Source organism: Nothobranchius furzeri, chromosome 9, assembly GCF_043380555.1.
Source record: "Nothobranchius furzeri strain GRZ-AD chromosome 9, NfurGRZ-RIMD1, whole genome shotgun sequence".
In the NCBI taxonomy this organism is placed as follows: Eukaryota; Metazoa; Chordata; class Actinopteri; order Cyprinodontiformes; family Nothobranchiidae; genus Nothobranchius; species Nothobranchius furzeri.
The window spans coordinates 54,420,043-54,445,210 of NC_091749.1; the positions used below are offsets into that span (position 1 = coordinate 54,420,043).

General features: G+C 40.6%; 2 protein-coding genes across 2 annotated transcripts; one reads left to right on the forward strand and one right to left on the reverse strand.

Moving 5' to 3' along the window:
- Positions 1-1,864: 1,864 nt before the first annotated feature.
- On the forward strand, positions 1,865-12,598 carry gnpnat1 (glucosamine-phosphate N-acetyltransferase 1). Its single transcript, XM_015953833.3, has 6 exons — positions 1,865-1,995; positions 7,598-7,784; positions 7,892-7,954; positions 8,835-8,962; positions 9,179-9,240; positions 11,724-12,598. The coding sequence occupies exons 2-6, from the start codon at positions 7,631-7,633 to the stop codon at positions 11,869-11,871; spliced, it is 555 nt and encodes a 184-aa protein (XP_015809319.1). The 5' UTR covers positions 1,865-1,995; positions 7,598-7,630; the 3' UTR covers positions 11,872-12,598.
- A 262-nt stretch (positions 12,599-12,860) lies between these two features.
- Positions 12,861-20,605, reverse strand: styx (serine/threonine/tyrosine interacting protein). Its single transcript, XM_015953832.3, has 11 exons — positions 20,320-20,605; positions 19,980-20,012; positions 19,844-19,897; positions 19,649-19,746; positions 19,497-19,557; positions 19,393-19,429; positions 19,275-19,314; positions 16,172-16,222; positions 16,005-16,077; positions 13,729-13,822; positions 12,861-13,457 (listed from the first exon to the last, which is right to left on the reverse strand). Exons 1-11 carry the CDS (start codon positions 20,377-20,379, stop codon positions 13,384-13,386), a joined length of 675 nt encoding a protein of 224 aa, XP_015809318.1. The 5' UTR covers positions 20,380-20,605; the 3' UTR covers positions 12,861-13,383.
- Between the last annotated feature and the right edge of the window lie 4,563 nt (positions 20,606-25,168).

Below are 25,168 nucleotides of genomic sequence, written 5' to 3' on the forward strand. Positions count from 1 at the left end.
TCAACTGTGAATTTAGTAGCAACATGTTTTAATTTCTTACCTCGGAGTAAGAGAATGTCACTTTAATGTTGGTCAGCCTTTCAGTCACACATGAATGTTTCTGTATAATAATGATGCTGCAGACTTAAGTGTTTTTGACCCGCTTGGGTTGTTTTCTGTCAGGTTTGTTTTTATTTACAAGAGGGGGAAGTTGGGATGTACATTTATTTGTTTTCTAACATTTTTACCCTGAGATACATAGGCAAGGAATGGGAGATTTGTCTTCTCTTTGTTACCCTCCACTGAACAGCAAACATATGTAATGTTAATTGGGGATCCATGTCAGGTTAAAATAGTTTAAAAAGAGGCAGAAGAGTTACAAATCAAATGTTTTAAGTTGATTTCATTCATTCATTCATTCATTCATTCATTCATAACACCTTCAGTTTTATGGCTGAAGCTTCTTTTGCTTTGACTGGAAAGGATGAGCCCTCTTGTTTCCAAACTCGTTTAAAGCCAGTTAAATGTGATTACCCTGGACTTGCTGCTTCTGTACAGCAAGATTAAGAATCTGAGGATATTTGGATTTAAGTCTTTTTTTTTGTCTGATCATTCTGCAACATGCTGATTAAACAAATCCACTAAAACAGCGGTGAACACCAGCTGCTCATTATTTAGGTAAAGTGCAGTACTGGACAGCACAGCCTGACTTTCTGAAACATAGGAATTCATCAAATTTCACAGAATTTATTGCTGACTGAGACATATCAATGGACGCCAAGTGGAGATTGTGTCATCCGATTATTTAGTTTCTCTAATTACATTACGAACATTCGTCTGGGTGAGAGGTGTGACCGGTGACTTTGTGTACATACTTATCCCAAAGATCATCTAACAAATCCACTGAAAGCTGAAGTGTTGTGACTTTTATTGTGTTTATTTTAATACTCAAACTCTGAGGTGATATTTTAAGTTAAAAGATTTAGGTTTTCAATTTTAATTTAAGAAATGTAAAATAAATGCACAGTTCCTTTTAGTTTATTGTTTTACTTGGCAACTTGAAAAATCTGGTATATTTTCCTGCTCATGGTTTACCTTTCATAACTATTACCTATTTAATCAAAAATGAATTGTTTTGGACTGAGCTTTCCCATATGTTGTGCCTAAATCAAGGGTGGTTCGGTTAGTAATGTCTATAAATCTAGCTTTTTGTAAAATATGTTAATATGAAAGACTCAATAAAAAAAGAGCTTCTCTGGCTTTTTAAGAAACCTTTGTGTGAGTGATTTGATTTATATAGATTACGCCCCTTTAGTTGACAAAAGGTGGCCTAGTAATCAAGACCAATCTGGAGGTTATACAATCACATAGGATGGATGCCAGGCTAGACAAAAGCAGTTCTAGAAGGTAAAAAAGTGTAGTTTATGCACACACACACACACACACACACACACACAGGGGCATTAAAAACCCTCTCATAAAAAGTAAAGTATAAACTGAGTTTATAGTGCTGTAGCTAGCTGAGTTAAGTACTTCATGTTTTACTCTGTTGAATAAATACAGTTTTAATTGTCTTGTGCTAAACAGTAAGGATAAAATGCTGTGCTTACCATGTTTAAAATCAAAGAATAAATTAAGCAAGTCAGCTGAAAATGACAAATAACAAATGTTGTGTTAGCCAATAGATTCATTTATTGTGTCTCTATTGCATATCTGTGTGTAATTTTCAGCAGGACCGTCGGCCTTGACACCACACCTAAAAATTACACTCTTTCCCGCCCGTCATCCGGGTCAACACCCGGCTGACTGCAAAGGAATGAACCCATTATTTATTTTTACGTCACTGCGTAGCGCGAGTAATCTCTGCCACGTCATACGAAAGGGCTCGTCAGGCGGAAGCGTCTGAAAACACCCCGGTGTTGAGCGCAATAATGTAGCCCGGCCTCATTCAGAAGTGCTGCTTTATCTCAGTCAGTGTGGTTATCCCGCTGGATCGTCTCTTGCTGGCGTTCTTTGGTGAGTACCTGCTAGCTTGTCTGCTCGGGTAAATCATTATTTCTTATGTGGTATAAAATTAGCTCCGACATTTTTAGCTTTGTTAGATGTTTACTTTGGAAAGGTGGCCTCATGTTCGTCTGGACCCTTAAAACGTACACGGTCCATAAAGAGTTTACCAGTAACTTCAAGCATTTGTGCCAGCGAATGACGTTATTTTGGCTCATTTAAATGCACTCGCATTCAACATGAACTATTTAATTCAGATTACAAGGGCAATAACAGCACCGTCTCAACAAACTCAGCTGTTTGACACGGTTGATGAAGAATAGCAGCCACGAGATTTGAGGTGCTTTAGAGACGTGGTTCCCAACTTAGTGTCTGCGACTCCTCAAGAAGAAGAAAATATCATTTCTATAGCGCCTCTCGAGATAAAAATAACGAGGCACTTTACACACACAAAAAAATGTAAAAATATAAAAAAGAATTTAGAAAATGGTTAAGAAATATATTTAAAATGAGCAAAAAAATAGACAATTGTGATTAAAAAATGTTAAGAAAGAGAGAGTGAATAGGAAAGAGGGAAATCAGTGGATCCAGAGGAAGGTGGAATAGGTGGGGAGAGCAGAATAAAGAGTAGTGAAGGTCATACAAAAGCCACTTTGAACAAGTGAGTTTTCAGCTGCTTTTTAATGGAGTCCACTGATCTCAGGCTCAGGTGGTGAGAGTTGAGTCTAGGGGCCACAGCAGCAAATGATCTGTCACCTTTGGTCTTAAGCCTGGTGTGCTTCACAACCAGTAGGCTTTGATCACTGGACCTCAGGGACCTGCTGGGGGTGTAGGGACTAAGATCACCAATGTAAGATGGTGCTTGTCCATGTAAGGCCCTATAGACCAGAACCAGGATCTTGAAATGAACCCTGAAGTTGACTGGCAGCCAGTGAAGCTGGAGGAGAAGCGGGGTGATGTGGGTGTGTTTGGAGGACTTGGTCAGAAGCCGAGCACAGGCATTCTGAACCACCTGCAGACGGTTCAGGGAGGTTCTGCTCAGACACGTGAAAAGAGAGCTACAGTAGTCTAAGCGTGAGGAGATGAAGGTGTGGATAACAGTCTCAAGTTCAGAGCGGGACAGAATGGGACTCAGCTTTGCAATGCTCCTGAGATGGAAGAAGGAAGATCGAACAAGAGAACTGACATGAGAATCCAGGGTGAGAGCTGGGTCAAAGGTCACGCCAAGATTCCTGACGGAATGTTTGGTGTGAGAAGCAAGCTGACCAAGAGAGTCTCTGACTTTGGGAACCAGCTTGTCTGGGACACAGATGAGAATCTCAGTCTTATCTTCAGCTGTGGAAAGCTCCCAGCCATCTAGGTTTTGATAGAGTCTAAGCAGGTGTGTAACAGCTGCAGCTTAGACATCTCATGGGGCTTAAAGGAGATGTACAGTTGGATGTCATCTGCATAAAGATAGTAGGAGATTCCTTTGAAGGCACTCAGGATGTGCTGAAGAGGAAGAGCAGAGGCCCCAGCACAGAACCTTGTGGGACACCATGGGTAAGAGAGGTGGTGGAGGACCTAAACTTGGAGACAACCACAGAAAAGGAGCGCTCAGAAAGATAAGAGGAGAACCACTCCAGAGCAGATCCTGATAGGCCTACCCAGTCTCTCAGCCTCTCCAGTAGCAGGTGATGGTCAACTGGGTGGAGGTCACTAGAGATTGCAGGGGCTCCCCATAAGTCCAATAACACACCCAATAATTTTGTTTCATTCTGTTCTGTTGCTCAACTTTACAGAATGGACGGTTAAAGCAGTATCACTGCTTACTCCTGAAACTTTAACATACGTGCCTACTCCAGATACAAAACTTAAGCCCAGCCTGTTTCCGGCTTTCGTGTCCCCTCTAAAACCGTTCCCCCTAGAAACACATAACAATTATATAACATTCCTCTTGTTACATCCTTTCTCATTTTTTTCCCTTTTCTTTACATTTTCATGTGGACCATATTTCACCAGCACGATTTTTTTCTGTCAAAGCTGTGAGATCCAATAACAAAAGATCAGTATTGTGCCGCTCTTTCCAATCCAAACTGATTCAACAAATCTCTAGCAAACTTTCCATAACATTTTCATAACATAACAATACATAGAACCTCACAAATGTATTCTTCTCACTTTTTTTTCCCATAGAACACCCCCCACCCCTGAGAACAAACAAAATCAACATCTTAAACAGTATAGTCTTTCAAATAGGCAGGCCTCTTAACCGGACGACCCGACCTTGTAGTAACAGTGCCACCCAGCTTCCAGTTGTCAGACACTGCTTGAAGCGTGTCACAAGCAGCCTGAGGCGGAATTAAGGGTGGGCCAACATCACGCCTGAGGTGTCTGCGATTTCCCCTCAATACCGCACCAGACTCCAGCTCTACCTTGTTAGATCTTGAAGCCACAGGAGTAATCACCGTGGCTCTTTCCCATGTCTTTCCAGGCACCAAGGGTTGGACTCAACTGGATCCCCAGGTGTAAGACCATCCAAGTCCTTTGCTGTGTGGTTGTAGTACCACTCCTACCTGTGCATGTTGTCAAGCAGCCCTTGTGCTGTTGCACACTCCTGGTTCCAGTAAAGTTGTTTTTGTAGGCCGAAGAGTTCTGGTCCTCCTGCTGAGAAGCCTTTGTGCAGGACTGGAATTCAGACCCTGGCTTGGAGTGTTGCAATGATCCAGTAGGGCCAGGTATGGATCCTGTCCAGCTGCAGCAGCCTTCTGTATGAGTCGTTTTGCCATCTTGACCGCTGATTCTGCCTTCCCGTGGCTTTGCGGGTAACCAGGTGAAGAAGTCCTGTGTTCAAACTCCCACTTTCGGCTGAACTCTCTAAACTCCTGTGAAGAGAATTGAGACCCATTATCCGAAACGAGCACATCCGGAATACCTTGACAAGCAAAATGGGCTTTCAGCTTGTGGATCACTGTGGTACTTTTTGTGTTGGGAAGATGGTCAACTTCCCAAAAGTTAGAATAATAGTCCACAGTTATCAAATAGTCCTTGTTGTGCCATGAAAACAGATCAGTCCCCACCTTGGCCCAAGGTCTGTAGGCCACATCATGTGGTTGCAACGTCTCCTTTTGTTGTTTGGGGTCTACTGACCTGCAGGTGTGGCATTTGGCAACAGCCGTTTTTATCTGCTCACTCATTCCATGCCAGTAAACACACTCACGAGCTCGCCTGAGGCATTCCATCCCCAGATGTGATGAATGAATCCGGCGGATGAGGTCTGTTCTCAGTGCATCGGGTATCACAGCTCGTTCTCCCCTGAAAACAACGCCATCCTGATAACTCATCTCATCCTGGAATTCAAAATAGTGCTGAATGCTTTGGGATAATTCTTTTTTGTTCCCCGGCCAGCCTCCCTGAATCAGTTTGATTACTTCCTGCAACCCCGCATCTTGTTTTGTCGCCTCTAATTGCAGCCAGTTTCACCGCTGAGATGGGTAGATATGTTTCAGTTTCACCCTGACTGCTGTCCAGCAAGTAAGCCCTGCTTAGTGTGTCTGCTAACAGCATGTCTCGTCCTGGCACATAGGTCACATTGATGTCATATTTCTGTAATCTCAGTAACATTCTCTGTAATTTCTTTGGCGCACTAAGTAGTGGTTTCTTCACGATATTTTCAAGTGGCTTATGGTCACTTTGCACCCTCACCTGCCTTCCATAGGTATGCTGGTGAAACTTTTCCAGTCCAAATACTATGGCCAAACACTCCTTTTCAATCTGGGCATAGCCCTGTTCTGTGGGAGTCAGCTCTCTACTTGCAAACGCTACAGGTTTCCCTTTCTGTGTCAGAGCCGCACCTAACCCCATCTCGGAGCATCATATCGTAGGGCACTGGGGCATTCGTTATCTTTTCTTTTAGTCTGTCTAGTGCTGTCTCGTGCATCTCTGTCCATTCCCACACGTTGTCCTTATATGTGAGCCGTCTCAAAACTTCAGTCATCTGAGAGGTGATCACAAAACTTTGAAAGGTATTTAACATGCCCACCAGTCTCTGCGCCCCTTTTACATCTGTAGGTCTTGGCAGCTCACGCACTGTGCATACCTTCTCTGGGTCAATGTGTAGGCCGTCTGCTGTCAGTAAGTGACCAATATAAGGTACTGAATCTTTTCTCAGCTTAACCTATTCCGCATTGAGTTTTATGTCTCTTTGTCTGCACCTGAGTAGAAAACATCTAAGGTTTTCATCATGGTTCAACTCTGCTTCCTGTTGTGTGTCTCCCTCACCTGTAATCAGTATGCCATCAGCAATAATGTACACCCCTTCTAAGCCCTCTAGTGCTTGCATCAGTTTTCTTTGGAATACTCTGGAGCTGGACTAATACCCACTGGCATCCTGAGCCACCCCTACCGTCCAAAAGGGGTAGCAAATGTGGTGAGATAACTAGACTCCTCATCCAGTTTAACATGCCCAAATCCCTGCTTCAGATCACACACAGTGAAGATCTTTGCTTTGGAGAGTGCCAGCAGAATATCTTCAATGGTTGGGAGTGGAAAATGGCTCCTTTTGAGGGCTCTGTTCAGTGGTTTGCGGTCTATGCAGATCCTTGTCTTTCCATTGGGTTTTGTCACTGACACCATAATGCTTATCCAGTCTGTATTGCACTCCACAGGTGCTATTTCTATGTCTTCCAGACTTTTCAACTCCTCTTTGAGTGGGGCCATCATAACAACTGGCACCCTACGTTTGGGCAGTTTTACAGGTGTTACAGTTTCATCTATTTCTATGCGGCACTCTTCCAGGCAGCCAACACCTTTGAAAACATCATGGAACTCTTTTATTTAGTCCATGTTTGTTAGTTGCTCTTTTTCTGGGACTTTGTCTGTGTTATGCGTAGTCACTATACTGTCCATTGCCAGTATATTTTCATACTGCACCTTGATCAGTTTCATGGCTTCGCTTGCCCTTCTGACCAATATGGGGACCCCATCTTCCTGATCCAACACCTGAAACTCAAGCCTGTACAGTTTATTAGTTCTCGGGTTCTGCAGTTTGATTTTGCATTTCCCAAGCGGGCATATTTTGCTTTTATTATACATGACAAGTATCTTCTCTGTCACCCAATCATCACTCAGAATAAAGTTGTAATTCTGTATGTCTGTATAAAATTTTTATCAATCACTTTTGTTTTGTGTATGGTCGTAGGAGTTAGAGTTGAAGGTCCTGACGTTACTTCGATACAGGCAGGGGGGTCCGCCAGGGAAAATAAAGTTGGGAACCAGTTTTAGAGCCACTGTCACATGACTTCTGTGAAAAGGCCCCTCCACTTTCCCATCACACATCCTGGACTGAGTCTAGCTCTATCCTGGAAAGATCTCATCAATGGGTGCCGAAAGTGCATTCACAAGGAATGAGTATCATATTTACATGTGGGTGTGCCCGTGACGTGTACTGTATTTTCCAACTGGTTTGTCAGCCTCTGGAGCCTGAAAACCTTTTACCAAGTGCAGGTTTTATTTGTCGGGTCAAAGTCCCACCCATTTCCTGTTTGTGCAGTCTGAATAAGCCTACTTTGCATTTAAAGAAAAAGCTCTGTTTTTTTTTTTTTAACATTTTGCATGTGTTGAATCTTCTGGGCAGGTGTGTGTGTGTGTGTCCTAGTCTGATTGTGGAATGCTGCTGGACGAGACTCCTCTTTTTGAGCCTTCTCTGCTTCAGGAGTTGGACTGGAGTGGCAATGCCGCATGCTTTTCTCCTCCCATCTCACCATCCAGTCCAGGAGATGGCCTGGTGCTCCGGCCCCTGTGCACAGCAGACTTTAACAGAGGTAAATATGGACGTGCCCCAGACCTGCTCTGGCATTAGAATCATACAAATTTGTATGTAATAAACTCGTTTAAAATGTGGTCATTATTTTTTTCTTTCTTTCTACAGGCTTCTTCAAAGTTTTATCTCAACTTACTAAAACAGGAGACATCACACCAGAGCTGTTTGTCAGTAAGTCACACTTAAAGCTGCTATATAAGCTATTATTACACTAAAGACATCCTCATTTTAATTCTTTGTGCATCTCACTATTTGCAAAGTTTAGGTTTTAATCTGAGGGGAAAAAAAGAATGACATTGAAACAGTTTGTAGAGGGGAAAAAACTTCTCAGACAAAACAAACATCACTGAAAACATCTTAAGCTTCCTCCAGACATCTGGCTGGGAAAAGCCTTGAGGCTTTCATAATAATAATAATAATGAGGCTTCCAGGGTGGTGCTCCCCCCTATCTGGCCACACTCCTGAACAGACATTCCCCATCACGCGCTCTGCGCTCCTCTGACCAAGGCCTGCTCGCTGTCCCTCGGTCTAGGCGTCGTACCCGTGGGGACCGGGCTTTCTCAGTCCTAGCACCGTTACTCTGGAACCAGTTGCCACCCTCATTCAGGCTGTCCCCTTCTCTGCCAGTCTTTAAGAACCACCTAAAAACACACCTCCTCCGCTTGGCGTTTCCAGAACATGTTTGATTATGGCCCTCTATTATGTTGAATCCATTCCACAGTTTTCATTGGTACACTCAATCCATCCACTCAATCCAATTGTGTTTCACACATTTGTATTTTACCGGAATGTTTCATCTATCTTGTTATTTCCATTTTGTATTTTGTAATTTGTATTTTGTAATTTGAATTTCTTTTATTGTTGATTTATTCAGTATAATTACTTACAACTGTACCATGTTCAGCGCTTTGGGCTTCCTGACAGGGTTGCGGAAGGCGCTTTATAAATAAAGCTTTGATTGATTGATTGATTGATAAACTCTAATAAATACACTCGAACAGACCAAAACAATATCACGAGAACCCTGCCACGTTTTCTCTTTCACCCCCAGATAAGTTCAAGCATATGAAGACAACAGGAGACTACTATGTTGTTGTGGTGGAGGATACAAATCTGGGACAAATTGTTGCCACGGCAACTCTGATCACTGAACATAAATTCATCCACTCATGTGCAAAGGTACATAACATTTTGTTTATTAACTATGGATGCCAGCTGTTATCTAGTTTTTCTTTATCTCCAACACCATAAATAGTTAAACATTGATGTAGTAATTATTAGTTTAATATTTACCAAGTTTTTTTAATCCAGTTACTTTCAAATTGTTCTCCTGAAACAAAAAGTTTCAAAGATTAATTGATCTTGAACATGATAAAAATCAGTTTTTGTTTGCAGAGGGGTCGTGTGGAGGAGGTTGTCGTCAGTGACGTGTGCAGAGGGAAGCAGCTGGGGAAACTGTGAGTAGACCCGTGTCAACCTGACAAAGTATTTAAAGGGATACTTCACAACTTTTTATATTTTAACATCATTTTCTTGAGCCAGTATATGCTAAAATGACTCTCTAAAGGATTAATGAAAGGTCACCCAGACCTTCATCACCCCCTGTGGCCAGAATAGTGCATTTGCAACTTCAGAGTGCCAGTCTGGACTGTTGAACTTAGAAAAAATGGAGCTGACATACCTGGCGCTGCAGTCTGCTTCCAACTTGTTTCCTGCATGTTTTAAAGATCATGAACACAGCTGATTTGTTTAATTTAATGATGAATCACTCCTGCAGACTCTAAAGAGGCTGGTGAGACATTTCAGTGGATAGATTAAGGTGTTAAAAAGACTAACGCACAGCAAGGATAGGTTTTGCTTTTGGTTCTATTAAACTGTCACTAGGGGGTGTTAAAGCAAGCCAAAACTGCCTAGTCTCCTTTTAATTCCCCAAAAGACTCAGAGCTTTGAAATAGAAATAATGTTTCTGCTTATTAAAACAGTCCTAGATTTAAAAACTACATTTAGCTTGTTGAAGGAAGCTTGGGATGTCTGATTGTAATGCAACAAAACGTCCGTCGTTTCTGACCTGCTTTCCTATGTAAATTAGCAGAGATGGGAAATTGTGGCATCAACAAGTCATCTCCATATCGTGTTTTTCTTCAGCTCAGCAACTAAACCAGGCGATTTCAATCAGCACAGTGAATGAGCAGAACAAAAACACCACATGGAGATGACATGTTGATGCCACAGTTCCCATCTCTGCCTTTTATTTCATTTTTGTAAAAGCATTCTATCACATCAGCGTTTACACTTTAACACAAATTAGCTAAATTTCATTTCTATATTTTCTTTGTTCTACCACAAAACCATTTTTAGAACAAAAGCATCAGACTTAAAAAATATATTGTTTTATTTTTCATCCTACTCAGGGTCACAGCTGTAATCAGCAGAGATGGGAATTGTGGCATCAACGAGTCATCTCCATGTTTTTGTTCTGCTCTGCAACTGAACCAGGTTCATTCAACGTGCTGATTGAAATCACCTGGTTCAGTTGCTGAACTGAACAAAAACATGACATGGAGATGACTTGTTGGTGCCACAATTTCCCTTCTCTATGAATTCGTAATTTTTCTGATTGGCGGAGCATGCGTGTAACATTCCAGGGTGTATTGAATGTCCAGACTTTGAATTAATGCCAGATCGCTAGCCTAGATCCATAAAATTTGGCTACTGAGTTATCTGGATACTAAACACAAGTACAGTTTCTAGCTTTACGCATCATAAAGCCATCAAAGTAAACCAGCCAATCAGCACACAGTTAATTTAATATTTATGTCCTGCCTGAGTGGGCGTGGCAAACCAGCTGCAGGATTTGGTTTAAATGTATATTAATGTTCCTGAATAACAGCTGTATAATTATCTCTCAAAATATTATTTAGGGCCGTGATTCGATTAAAAAAATTGAATCTAATTAATTAGAGGCTTTGTAATTAATCTAAATTAATCACATTTTTAGAGTGTTTCTGTTTTAACTTAAACTTCTGTTTTCAACTTTGACACGTTGCTTGTGATTGTTTACGGAGTAGTGAGAACACGAAGCGTTCTCCCAGCGGCAGCCAGGTGCCTCTTGTTTGTCTGACTACTTTCATAAACTACTGTTAGGGCAAAGAATTATTCTGTCTGGTGTTTTTAGCGCTGCACATATGTTACGTAAATGTTAAAAATAGCTTACCGCAACTTTTGTAAAGTTTCCGGTGCCACCGGGCAGCTGCAGCAGAGACTATCTCTGAACAATGTCTGCGACACGGACTCCGTTGTTGTCTGGAAGTTTTTTTTCCCCAAGTTAAGAAAAGAGGCGGATGAGTTTCCTAAATTCTGCATCAGTCCAAGCAAGGCAACTTCTTTCTGTTTTTATTCCATTTTAGTAGCCATTAGCACTGTGTATTGTGTGCTTCAGTGATATTCGGTCTACGAGAAAATCGTGCAATAACAAAGGTTCCGCCTAGCTCAAGCTGTGATTAAATGCGTTATTTTTTTTGAACGTGTCTTTTTTTCTAATTAATTAAACATAATTAACGCGTTAAAATCCCGGCCCTAATATTTTTCATATAAAATATCTTTATATACTAGATATCAAATAACTGAACAAGTATTGATTATTTACATGTTTGATTAACTTTAGAGGTCTGATGTTTGATTAACTTTAGAGATCTGATTTTAAGATTGAGCAGTGCACAAAATTAAGATGCAACATTTGGTTAAATTCAGCTTCAGAAACGTGCATCAATTGTTACTGGTGACATTTTAGTGTGCACATAAGGTGGAAAACATTGACTGACCCATATCGGCTTTGGCAGTCGACCTCTAATGTTGAGCCCCCTAAATTTTTAAGTGCTTTATAAAGGCTCAAACATCTGTTTCCAGTTGTTTAACCCCCTCGTTTCTCCTCTCTCCACAGATTGGTGTCAACACTTACTCTTCTTAGCAAAAAACTGAACTGCTATAAAATCACTCTGGAATGCGCTCCCAAAAATGTGGCTTTCTACCAAAAATTTGGCTACAGCGCCTCGGACGAGACCTACATGCAGCGCAGATTCTGCGACTGAGGACGGCTGCAGCTTCAGCCTTTTGGGGCACAGACCAGCTCTGACATCGGCACTTGCTCTTGACGGGTTTTAAGCCTTGGGGGTCGGCCGGGGAGGGGGCCTATTGTTTGCAGTTGTCAAGTTTAAACAGCTGATTTCATAACAGTTAACTATACATCTCTGTGCACCAATGTCCATATGTTTGGTAACCATGGCTACCTCATCTGGATGGAGGTGTGCAGTCATCTATCTGTTTAAGAAAACCAACATGGGTTACTGTAAATTGAATGTCTTAATAAGTATGAGAAAAAAAAGAAGGGATGTGACTATGATCAAAACCAAATTTAATCACAAAATGAACTCAAGGCAACAAGAATTTAGTTATTCACATATTTAAATTCTGCCCCCAAAGACGATGAGCACTATGATTAACTTAGATTTTGTTTAATTTTTCTCATCAAGCCTCAGCCATGTTGCTGGAAAATGAAGGCCTGAACGCTACAACAGGAAGCATTATAATGAAGACTGTTAGAATATTTCCAGTGAACAAAAAAGAGGCAACAGTTTTTAAGTTTTGTATTTGGTCAACAGCATCAGGTTTGAAGCATTTTCTAATGGGAAATAGTCAAAGCTGATTTTTTAAAGATCAGCTTTTATTTAAGCTTTTGTAATAGTTTTATTCTGAACAGGGAACATATTTAATATAACTTATTTCCAAATGTCAATCTAATAAACTGTTTAATGATGATCAGTGTTTTTCTCTGAAACATGTACCTCACCTCTGCTTTAAAGTGTAATTAGTGCATTTTCTTCCCAAAACTCAGAAATGTAGCGTTGTGGTAAATAGTGCCCTGACTTAGCTTTAGAGGACAAAACTGAATTACGAGTCAAGTACACTAGTTTATCAGATTTCCCGTGAACACACCAGTAAAATATTTAGACAAAACGTGAACAGCTGTTTAAAATGGGGAAACAACTCTGACAAAATGCATAAATATCAGAAAACAAGCACGTGTTAAATGCATTTATGATAGACACCTTAGTACAGCACTCAAAATGTTTCTTCTTTTAAGCAGTGAGTTCAATTTTTTTGTTCCTGCCTTTCCCACACGCACCTCGATGTTGGTTCATGACTAAAAGACATCACCATGACTCGTGTCCGCCACTGGGACACGTCCAGGCCAAGTCTCCTTAAGTCAACACTCCCCTCCCCCAACCTGGTCAACTAAACTAATTCAAGTATTGAAAGTGCATTATTGCAATACTGTCCCGCTGCAAATGCAAAATGCTTTAAATACTATAAAACTGCAAAAGTCTCCCATCAGTGCATACAGCTCAGAAAAAAACAGAATTATTTAATTTGTCCAAAGTCCAACCAGCACTCCTTGTCTCAGACATGAGTCGCTGCCCTCCCACCCTCATCCCATCCCCTTAGAAAAAGTTCAAATATTTACATTTTTAATCCCATTAAAAATGTAAAAAAAAAAAAAAAAAAGAGTGCACGGTGCCATGCAGCTTAAATATCGGCAAAGTTCATCCGTTCTGTGTTGCTGTGACCTGCGTGGGCCCGAAATCCTCATCTTCCTCCAGGCTGCGTTTGCGACTTCCTATCAGAAACGCATTACAAGATTTGTTTTAACTTCCATGTTTATTAAACAGCTGAGAAAGATAACGTTTTATCATTAGCTGCTAACTACAATTAGGAAATTAGATGATAAGGCATAAGATTAATGTTTGGATTTATGACATTTTCAACAGAAACGCCCAAACACGTACACTTTACCAAATGCTATATAAATGAACCAAGGTCATTCTGCACCATCTCTTAAAATAAATAAAATCTTTGTGTGAAAAAGTGAAAATTCATCTAAAACCAACCTGGCATCCCAGCTTGGAGGGAGAACGAGCGGCCCAGCTGCATTGGTGACATCATTTCAATGGTCAGCTTGGCAAGGTAGATTGCTTCATACTCCTGAACAAACAAAGATAACATCCACTGCAATAAAACTTGTTATAAATTAACCATGAAAACCATCCACACCGCTCTGATTTTCTGGGTCACCTGCCTGGGAAGTAAGATACATTAGGCTTCAAAGCTTCTCCACACCAGTCACTGACCTCAACAATAAGCCATCATTTTATCTCAGAAGTATCAAGTAAGTCAATTTAATTTGTCATGGATAAAAAAGATAAGTCACATTACTGTCTGGATGAATAAAATATAAAGGTGGAGTGAATTAACTTGTTTAAAGCGAAACTGGTTGGAGGATGGGAAAAATATTGGTTGTTAATATTGGCCCAGTTTTATTTATAGGACTGATATCGATAAATAAAAAAAAAAAGACCAACATCGGCCAATGCCGATATATTGTGCATCCCTAACAAAAAGATTTATTTTTTAAGTGCAAAATACTAATTCAAGGTCACTTCAGTTATGTTTCACTGTCAGCAAATGGTAGGAACAGCTGAGGGCAGGGACATAAAAGAAAAGTTGAGTTCCCAAAGTTTCAATTTCACAAACTGAAAATCCTCCTGCAGTGTTTTGTGATGCTGCATCAAATGCGCAATGAAGTTGGACATATTACATTTCCCCAATTCTGTTCCAACAGGAAAACTAAAAATATCGCTCGTTACTTGCTTCTTCGCTAACACGCACTAATCTGATCACATGGGCTTTGCATGGTGGACGTAGGCGCTGCTGGATAGAATTGCTGGAATGGAAGGTAAAGCGGGACCGACTGCTTATATCTGAGAGTTTGATGCAGTCTGATAGAATCTGATACAGTTTTGTGGGCCAATTTCGGACCTATTTCCAATATCTATTGGAACAGGACAGCCCTAGTTCAAAGTAGGCCTGGGCGATAATCGATTTAATGAATTAATTCAAATTTTTTGTTGCGGGCGATTTAAAAAAAAAGTTTCTAAGAGGGTGTTCATTTATTCATTATTCATCTCAGAAATTAGGATTACATTTGTCTTGCTTGTGTTTAAATAAAAAAACTAAACTGGCTTTAAGGTGCCTTAACTCATTGCTAATCTTAATTGAGGAGGAGAGAGAATCGGAAAAAAATCGTAAATCGAATAAAAAATAAAATCGAAGATTTTATTTTTAAGCCGCATCGCCCAGCCCTAGTTAAAAGTAACTCAAAAATATGCCAAACAAGTAGAAAGAAAAAACTATTTTGGCTTAACAGTAGGGCTGCACAATACATTACAAATGCATCGCCATTGTGATATCAGCATGTGCAACACACATATCGCAAAGAGCAGATAAAACCACAACAAATGGTCAGCTCAAATGTTTTCTACACATAATGAAATTTGTCAAAGAGAAGCATGACATTTTTGACAAATCAAGTAGAGCCCTTCACCGATTTGGCCAATTGGGTGGGTTCTTATAGGTTAGATTCCTGCCCCCTAGGCACGTAATTTAGATGGCTAGCAAACAACCGAGTTAGCTTCATCCTGCTCTTTCTGCCGATTCAGCTTTTTCCAGGATCCACTGATTGCCTTTTCTGGTTCATTTCCTTTTTCCCTTTCCTCACATTATCTGATCACATTTTTTGCTCTTCCCACTTTTTAGTCATTTTTAAATTTTTGTTTTTGATTTATTTTTTTTCTTAAGTATTTGTTTATTTATTTATTAAATCATATCGTCAGCGCAGGTTTTCCAAATATCGTTCAGCCCTACTTAACTAATCCCCAATCCACACTGGCAACGGTGGCGTGAAACGGTGCTATGGTAACTATGAAAAATGTATACCTGCGTAGTGTTTCAGATTGTGCAGAAATATTAATGTCTGCAAGATTACCCCAAGTATTTCTCCGTTTTACCAGCCAGTTCACTAATATTGACCAACAAGAGGCACTTGTATACCTAAACATATTAGATCAGGTGTTCATACTGGATTTCCTGCTGGCCTGTATGTTGGTTTCTAACTCCATATAAAGTAGCTGTCGAGCCTCATGTCACCACCTGCTTGCATCTTACCTTCATCCCATTTGCCCTCAACAATTCTGGGATGTGTAACTAATGACAACAGCAAAAGTTAAAAAAAAAAACTAATACCCTTGAGCCACTCCCCCTTGTTAATTTGAAATAAGGACCAAATGATTAAAATCCAAGCAGAATTGGGACTCAGCCCCAGTCTTACCTGTAGTTGATGCACAAAGCCCACATTGGGGTTGATGCAAAATCTCCTCTCCTGGACATAACTGAATGCATCCCTGCAGAGTTTAAAGTGGGGAGAAACTGAAGCAGAACACACTTCTCCAATTAATCTTTGTCTACAGCAAAAAAAAAAAAAAAAAAAAAAGTCACCTGTATTTCATCCCAAATGTTTCCATCAGGTAGGCGATCACCAAAGCAGCACTGAAAGTACAGATATACCCCGGTGGTTACGATGACATTTAGATGGATTTGGTCTTGTATTAGCATCAAAACAAAAACTACTGATATTATACATCTGAGTATGGCTGGACGATATATAAAAAAGCATATCAAGAAAAAATGCTCTTATTGACCTAAATCTATAATAGATAACTACAAAAAAAGTAGAAAATATATTAAGTGCAGCCCTGGCATTTTTATGGCATCACTTTATGATAAAACCAGCTACCATAGGTATTTATTGAGAAAACAACCCTCGTTTATTTTTTATCAGACGTGTAAAAAGGGAGCCCAAGTCTCCTTCCTTTCCGGTCGGCTCATGGGTCCCCGCAGGAACAAATAAATGAATGCAAGTCAATGGAGCTATTTTCGAATCCGCTTTGCCTTACGTCCTGATTCACACTCGTGCTGTACTTCAATTTAAACGAAAAGTAATGATGTGTTTCGACCACGCCTGTCACATACTTTGAGATTATCAGCTTGTAAAAGTTCGTAATTAGCATGACTACAAATCAGATGTCGGCACGTCGCATATATGACGTCACAACAGAATCTCCTCTCCCCTAGCATAGCTGCTACTTACCACATGGCCAGATTTATGGTGGTTTGAAGTTCGCAAAACTTACAGCCATTTTTCTTCTGCTTTTCTCCATGTCTGGTTCGGTGACATCACTTTGGTGATGCACATTTGTAGTCCTGGTTGTATTTTCACACAAAACCTAAAATAACTTTTGCCCGATTTAAATAAACACTTTCTATGCATCAGAATGTGTCTTTGACATTCACGGACATCATATATGAAATCCATGGCTCATAACGGAATTAGAAAATAGCAGTTTAAAGCCCCATTGACATGCATTCGATTTTTCGTTCTTCAGGGGACCCATGGTTTGGAAGTAGATGGACGTGACTTAGGCACCTTATTAGGTTTGTATCCAAATTTTGATATTGTTTAACTTTCTACACATTTTACCACGGCCTACAGCAGGGCTATTCAATTCTGGGCCTTGAGGGCCGGTATCCAGCATGTTTTAGTTTTAACTGTGCTTCAACACACCTGATTTTAATCAGCAGGTGATTAACAGGCTTCTGCAGAACCCGATGAGCTGCTGCACAGGTGACTCAACCACTGAATCTAGTGAGTTGGACCAGAGAAACCACTAAAACCATGGGACTGTGTGTGTGACCTACAGTGTGGGCGCCACTAAGGGGACTGTTTTGGCACCCTTTCTTTTCACCCTGTACACTGCTGACTTCAGACACAACACAGACAGATGTGTTCTGCAGAAGTTCTCCGATGACCCTGTGATTGTCTGCCAGATCACCGAGGACGGTGATGTGGAGTACAGAGGACTGACACAAAACTGTTGTCAGCAAAACCACCTCCTGATCAACGCGGGGAAAACAAAGGAGATGGTGGGGGATTTTCAAAGACGCCAGCCTGCCACTCCTTCACAGGTGAACATCCAGGGAATGGACATTGAGAGAATTGGCTCTTATGAATACCTGGGTGTTCACCTGAACAATAAACTGGACTGGTCTCACAACACAGATGCACTGTTCAGGAAGGGTCAGAGCAGGCTCGACCTCCTGAGGAGGCTGCAGTCTTTTGGAGTGGACACTCGTGAAGACCTTTTATGACTCTGTGGTGGCACCAGCTTTCCTGTATGGTGTGATCTGTTGGGAGTAGCAGCATCACAGAGAGAGAGAGAGGAAGAAGCTGGACAGGGTGATCAGGAAGTCCAGCTTTGTCCTGGGCTGTCATCTGGACTCAGTGCAGGAGGATCCTGGCAAAACTGAGATCCATGCTGGGCCATGAGTCTCACCCCCTGCAGAACTCTGCTCTGGAGAGCCGCTTCAGTGACGGACAGATCCACCTTCGTTGTGTGAATGGTAAATGGCCTGTATTTGATATAGCGCCTTCTAGAGTCATGGAACCCCTCAAGGCACTTTACAACACAATCATTCACACACACATTCACACACTGGTGGGGATGAGCTACGATGTAGCCACAGCTGGCCTGGGGCGCACTGACAGAGGCGAGGCTGCTGAGCACCGGCGCCACCAGTTCCTCCAACCACCACCAGCAGGCAATGTGGGTTAAGTGTGTTGCCCAAGGACACAACGACAGCGACAGACTGAGTGGGGCTCGAACCTGCAACCTTCCGATTACGGGGCGAGCACTTCCTGTGCCACCGTCACTTCATGACAAAGGAGTGTGAAGGAGAGATACCACATGTCTTTCATTCCTGCTGCGATTAGACTCTATAAGGAACACTCCTAATATGTAACTCATAAATCTGTGACAACTTATGTATCTGTAGCAATGCCACAACTGTCATCACCATTCAATACATGTGCAATGTTTACAGCAACAATCATTATGTTCAACAACTATCAAACTCTCAATTCAACACTTTTTCTATTCCACGTTACTTACTGAATTCCTTTTGTGTGATAGCTTTTCTGTACTACTATTTTAACTTTACTGTACTTGTGCTGTTGCAATACTGCAATTCCCCCTGAGGGACTAAAAAAAAAGGTATTCTTATTCTTAAAAAGTGCTGGATACCGACCCTCGAGGCCCTAACTTGAAAAGCCCTGGCCTACGGTATTACGATCTGTTATGGACCTTCTTGTGTCTTTAATGAAGTGATTGACTGATTGATATTACGATTACAAATAAAAAAATATGACGTAAGCCTCAAGTGACATTACTTCCACTGTTCAGAAACTGAAACACTATTACAGAAAAAAAACAACAACAAAAAAAAAAAACAATGTGCATAATATTAACACCTTTTATTTAAAAAAAAACGCAGCTTATTAAAAAGGGTTTCCACCAGAAAAAAATTAAATTTTTACTTTTCCAGCTTCAACATTGCATGCTATGGACTGACAACTTTCCCTGCAGGGCTGAAAACCCGCTCCGATGGTGAACTTGTGGCGCAACTGCTATAGGAGTCTATATTAGAGATTTTTGTCTCCTGAAATTTATATAAGGAAACATGTCAAAAACAGAAAACTCCTCACCTTCTCGATATCCCTGCATTACCGTGAACCAATACCTTTCCTGGAGGAGCAAAACAAGACTGCTGATCAAATATTTCACATTGAAATGATGACAAATAGGAACTGTATGTGTCCTTACCCTCTGTGGCTAAACAGCTACCAATAAATTCTTTAGTCTGCAAGAAGGAAATGTAAGAAAAAACATACTAGAACGGAGAATTAAAAGCTAAAACTTTAACTCACCGTAGGAAAAAACCGAATTATATTCTCCACTGGATTGTCTGCAATATCTAAAACAAGGTATCTGCAAGAAAAAGCTTCATAACTCAAGACTTCACATTTAGTATAAGCGTTCTGAGTACGTAAATGTTCAAGGGACAAAAATAACACCTTACCTAAATCTATGAGGAAAATTAGGTTTGATAAAATTGGCTTCAATGTCTTGGCGGATACACACAACATGTGTTATGCCGTGTCTTTCAAGAATTGGCAGCTGGAAACAGATGAATTTTAAAGTAATTAATTCATGTAAATTGTGACCGTTTCATATTCAACACAGCTCAAGCAAACATTCGATTTTTAGTTGTTACCTTGCTTTTCATTGCAGCAGAATAGGGGCCTAAGTACAATCCTGGTAAAATCTCCTAAATGGATTAAAAAAAAAACAAATAGCACAACATCAACAACAACAGGAGGAATGGATGCTACTAGACAACAATAACATACCTGCATTTCTCGCCTCATTGGATAAGCCCAGTCCTGTGAAAAAACAAAAAAAAAACAAAACAAAACAAAAAACCAAATCAAAAGTTTAAGGAAATGTTAAGGTAAGTTTACTTGTGTACATACGTGGCTAACGCTAGGCATCTTCTTGGTTTTAGCTACATGATTAAATATTTTAATATTTATTAAATAAAGAGAAGATGAGTTTTACACATGACTAGTTTGTGTTAAGTTCATATATCCTCACACTGAATGCCTTGTAATCTAAACGTTTCACAATAATGCCGGAGAGTATGTTAGCTAAAATTAGCGTGTCGGCTCCAGTTTCATGTTTTCTCCTCACCAGCAGCTCCTCCTTGGAGGAAGGAAGATCCGGGAACTGGAGTTTGATTTCCTCGTCCATTCTGCTGTGAGTTCGGGCTCTGCTGGCCCGGTTTCACGCGCGGCAAAGATGGTTCTAGCGACGGGGTTAGCTGGATAATCGGTGTAACTTGTTTGGAGGCTCCACATGCATGTCCGCCATACTGTTCCCAGACACATGTGTCACGTGACTCCTGAGCAGACAGCATGCCAGAATTTATGGTAAGCCAATATATCCTTTAAGTTGGAAGGCCAAAAGTACGGAAGGACAAACGTCCCATACCTGTTAAAGAGATACTGCACAATCTTTCATGTATTTAAATCACATTCTTGAGTTTGTGCTAACTGACCTTTCACAGGCTTAATGAAATGCCTCTCAGACCCCACCACCCTCTGCGGCAAGAATTTGCAACTTCAAAGTGCCAGGCCACCATCAGTTAGACTTAGAAAAAATGCATTTGACATACCTAGCACTGCATTCTGTTTCCAGCACATTTCCTGCATTTAGAAAATGAACACAGCTAATTTGTTAGATTTAGTAATGAATCGCTCCTTTAGAAACCAATTAACCCAAACCGTTTTGAATTACAAAACAGATTGGACAAATACATCAAGATGTAGGAAAAAAATGTTATAAAATAAAGAAGTTGAATAATTTCCAATATATGTATGGATAGATTTTCACTCTGGGTTTTCAAACTTGAATATTTGACCCAAGAAGAAATTTTGCAGATGTTTAAAACCGGTGGTGACACCAGTGTCACCACCGGTTAAAATCGGTTGTGATATATATATATATGTGTGTGTGTGTGTGTGTGTGTGTGTGTTATTTTATATTGTATTTTAAAGTTTATACACAGGTCCTTAAAGGTTCAGGCTGGGGAGACATTGCAGCTGTAGGTTAACGTTGTGCGTTAGGACAAATGCACAGCAAGGAGATAAGTCTCTCTTTTGCTTTGACCACTAATAGTTAATAACGGACACTAGGGGGTGGTGAAAGCAAGTAAAATTGCTTAGTATACCGTTAGGAAGAAATATTCTGCAGATAAACAACTCTCACTGTATGAGTTTGCTGCAAATGATAATCTTAAATGTATGGTGGAGGATGTTTCTGAATGTCAGGAAAGAACCGCCCTCTCCATAATTTGAAAAAATGCGCATGAGAGAGAACGCCCAGTTATCCCAGTGCACGCTTTGTTCACGAGTAGCTGCTGGACTTGCAGCTAACTTCTTTTAGCAGTTATATGAAATGAATTTCTCCAAATAGCATGCCGAACTTTAGCTTACCTGTCGAGCAGGTGAGCGAGGCGTCTGTGGGGAGCCCAACCTTCGCTTTGCGGATGCGCAGGAAGTGAAAACTGCCCAGCAACAAGCATGTGCAACGACGGCCTTGATGTGACTGGCTCACCAGAATGTTTGACAGTTATGCGGACCAATGGTTCAGATGATCCACCTGGAAGAAACAGATCCTATATTTTTAATTACAGCTGGGTACAAACCTTTAAAATGTTTCTTTTCAACTATTTATTGGAACTATTGTCTTGTCAGTAAGTAAAAAAAAATAAAAAAACACGTTTTATTGCTTTTGCATTGTTTTCTTGCACTGAGTTGTCATTATATTCCTATGATTATTTCTGTTATTTTCTATTGTATTTTAAAGTTTATGTTAAATACATTTTTATTTAAAATCATATAAAGATTTTCTAATTCATTTACAAGTTCTTGTCACTGAAATATGTTTTTTTATTAAAAAAAGTTACCTTCTCTGTTTTCCTCTTATCACATTTTTTTTCCTTCTTATCTTCAAACAATAATTTGAACACAGTGTTGTGCCTGAGTCATCGTGGAGGGCAAAGGCTCCTTCTTTACATATCATGGATCTCCTCATCTGACAAATACATCTTTGTTGAGATGAGCAGGTGTTTGTGAGTTAAAAACTCCGCAGCGGTGCTGGTCAGCAGAGAGAAGTGACAAAAAGTTACTTCTTATCAGATGCAGAGACATAGAATGCTGTCACCTTTCCACAGTCACACTAACCAGAAAAAATAAAGTTTCTTTGAAGGATATCAGTAACAGGAAACATATTCAACCCTTTATCCTTAATCCTTATCAGAGTGCTTAGAAAACACAGTGAACTCGCTTCCCTGTGGCACAAACATCCAAAAGAAAGCAGTTTTTAATCATCCATTTACCACATTCATTTTTGCATAAAGGAAAGAAATACACTTTCATTAAAAACTTGATCTTAATATTAATCAATAAGAGTGTTCTTTAGACAAAATTAATGTCAACAAATTAGGGATATGAATGAATAAAATCACCAGTTTTCTTATAAAAATGATCCGAAACGGGCTTGTGAACATTCAGTCTTTATCTCACTGTCCAATTACACCACCACCAGAGGATATTGATAAGTATAAACATTTAATGAATCAAAAGATGGCTCTGATTTATTATTCATAAATGCAAGCATTACTGAAGTTTCCATTTGCTCAGCTAATTATTTACTGTTGCTGTCATTTACTTTACTGTTTTTTTCATTCTTCTCAGACTGTTCAAGCATGGACCAAATGACAGTCGCTGTCAATGTTTGTATTCCCTCGGGGGCCGTGTGCTGCAGCATGAATGAATGATGGCAGCGTTAGTTAGTTAGTTAAATCCATTTTTATTTAATTAAATGTCACTTTTCTGTGCAGTAATACAGTAAACATTTTACTGAAGGCACTGCAGAAAAAATAAACAACAAAAGCCTAAAACAAAGGCCATGAAAGGCAAGAAGAAGGAAAAATGAATTTTTTCTCACTCTTCTGTTTAAGTATATTAAAAGCCTAAATTTCTGTATAATTAATGAGCATCAGACCCACGTGACCACAGAGCTAGCTCCGTGGAAAGGCCTCAGTCGAGCCTCGGCCTGGCTTGGAAACTGCTCAGGGATTTTGAAGCTCTGGTGTTGTGCACAGTTAACTCCGGTTGTAGCTAGGTTGCTACCTCCATTAGCTTAGCTCCCTTCTCCGCATTAGCTTTGGGTTTGTGTATTCTTTTTTTGGATATTATTTGTGCAACTGTTGGACAAAATGACTTGCTGTGGCATTAATTGCACTAATAGAGCGTCCAACGAGTCTCCACTTCATTATTTTCGGTAAGTAAAATTATATTTATGTATTTTAGGTCACTGCCGAGCTGAGCTTAGATTTTAACATGTACTGTTTAACCATGAAATTTAAATGTAATAGGGTAAATCCCAGTGCATTTAACATAATGCTGCACTTTAGAAAATGGGCTAAAATATTACATGTTGGTGGAGCTGGGTTCCGACTATCGGCTTGTGGAGCTCTCTGGAGACCTCTGTTTTCCACATGTTTCTCCCCGCAGCTCGGCGCAACTCTGTCTGATCGTGGCTTCTGTTTGATGTGCGGGCTGTCGGCTTGTGGAGCTCTGGGATGGAAACCTTTCCACCCGGTTCTCCCCAGCGGCATCTCTGCGCATCTCAGATCGCAGCGGCGCTTGTCTGCTGTGCGGCTGCCGGCTTGTGGAGGTCTCGGAGACCTCTGTGTTCCACCTGGTTTTACCCAGCCGTCAGCCTGGCGTATCTCTGACTCAGAAGCTCTGGTGTTGTGCACAATTAACTCCGGTTGTAGCTAGGTTGCTACCTCCATTAGCTTAGCTCCCTTCTCCGCATTAGCTTTGGGTTAGCTTTAGGTTAGCTTGTAGCTAGTTCGACCGGGTGTCGTCAGTTGATCCCAGCCTTACAGCCCCACCCTCAGCTCCACCTCTCTTCCTTTTTATGGAATTGTCTGGGCTTGACGGAACCTGTGACACGGTCAAAATGGCGGTGGTGGCCACCTCCCATTTGGCCTCAGAAACGTGTTATTGGAGCCTATGGAAATGAATTGTCCAGTATATATGTCGATGTGCAAAACCAACAACAGCCTTCCCCGTCGTGAGCCAAGATGCGTGAGTCCATGAATGTTAAGTGACAGTGCTGTCAGGATTTTCAAATCCCAGAATATTACCATTTATTATCAGAAGCTAATGCAGGAGATAAGTGGAAGACAGAATTTTTACATTCAGCCTGCATGATAAATTCATAGTGGCTGATCATTTTCAAGAACAAGAAGTTAAAATGGTTTCTCAGTGAAGGACTTCTAGCCATCATATTTTGCATGAAATCAAAAAGTAAATTTTTGTCCCCTGCACTTTTTACCGTCCAAAAACAAAATCACACTATATAAAATAGACACTGGTTGAACACTACATGACCAAGCAGAAGCCTGTTTCCCATAGAACCATCCACAAGCTCATCTGTTGGCTCTGCTGATACTTGCTAACGTGTGATTGGCCGTTCTTGTCACCTGTGCACTTGACAGTTCTGCATTCCTGACATTGCATAAAAGAGCCTCTAGGCTGTAGTTTTATACATATTTTTGTATTTACTGTAAATATCCCACCCCGGTCCTCATGCTAGTTGGTACTCCCCACTTCTAAAGTCAAAACTACATCCATGCTTCTGACTACAGTGAAAAATAAAACTTGCCTTTGGATTTCAAAACTCAACAACTGTTGTGTCTCCTCTGTAATATGCGAAAGAAAAAAGAAACAAAAGGAAAAATCTGCTCATTTTCATGAAACAGCCAAAACCTTTCCAGCTTGCTTTTCAGGGCGTCTGTAGAAAACAGAGCGGGGAATAAAGTTATGTATTGAAATTAATAGAATATATTAAAACTAAACATTTGGAATATTTAAATGAAGGCATTTAGAAGTCAGCGTTCTTCCAGCATGCATGAACTTGGACACCACCTGATTCTCTTCCAATCCCCCAAAATCCCATCTGC

What these genes read in the sequence shown, in the direction of transcription:
- gnpnat1 (XM_015953833.3), top strand. Translation starts at nt 7,631, where the DNA reads ATGCTGCTGGACGAGACTCCTCTTTTTGAGCCTTCTCTGCTTCAGGAG. An exon ending in CACAGCAGACTTTAACAGAG is followed by an intron (nt 7,785 to 7,891) that starts GTAAATATGGAC and finishes TTCTTTCTACAG; the next exon opens with GCTTCTTCAAAGTTTTATCT. An exon ending in TCATCCACTCATGTGCAAAG is followed by an intron (nt 8,963 to 9,178) that starts GTACATAACATT and finishes TTTTGTTTGCAG; the next exon opens with AGGGGTCGTGTGGAGGAGGT.
- styx (XM_015953832.3), bottom strand. Translation starts at nt 20,379, where the DNA reads ATGGACGAGGAAATCAAACTCCAGTTCCCGGATCTTCCTTCCTCCAAG. An exon ending in AATGCAGGGATATCGAGAAG is followed by an intron (nt 16,223 to 19,274) that starts GTGAGGAGTTTT and finishes CTGTACTTTCAG; the next exon opens with TGCTGCTTTGGTGATCGCCT. An exon ending in ACATTTGGGATGAAATACAG is followed by an intron (nt 16,078 to 16,171) that starts GTGACTTTTTTT and finishes TAAACTCTGCAG; the next exon opens with GGATGCATTCAGTTATGTCC.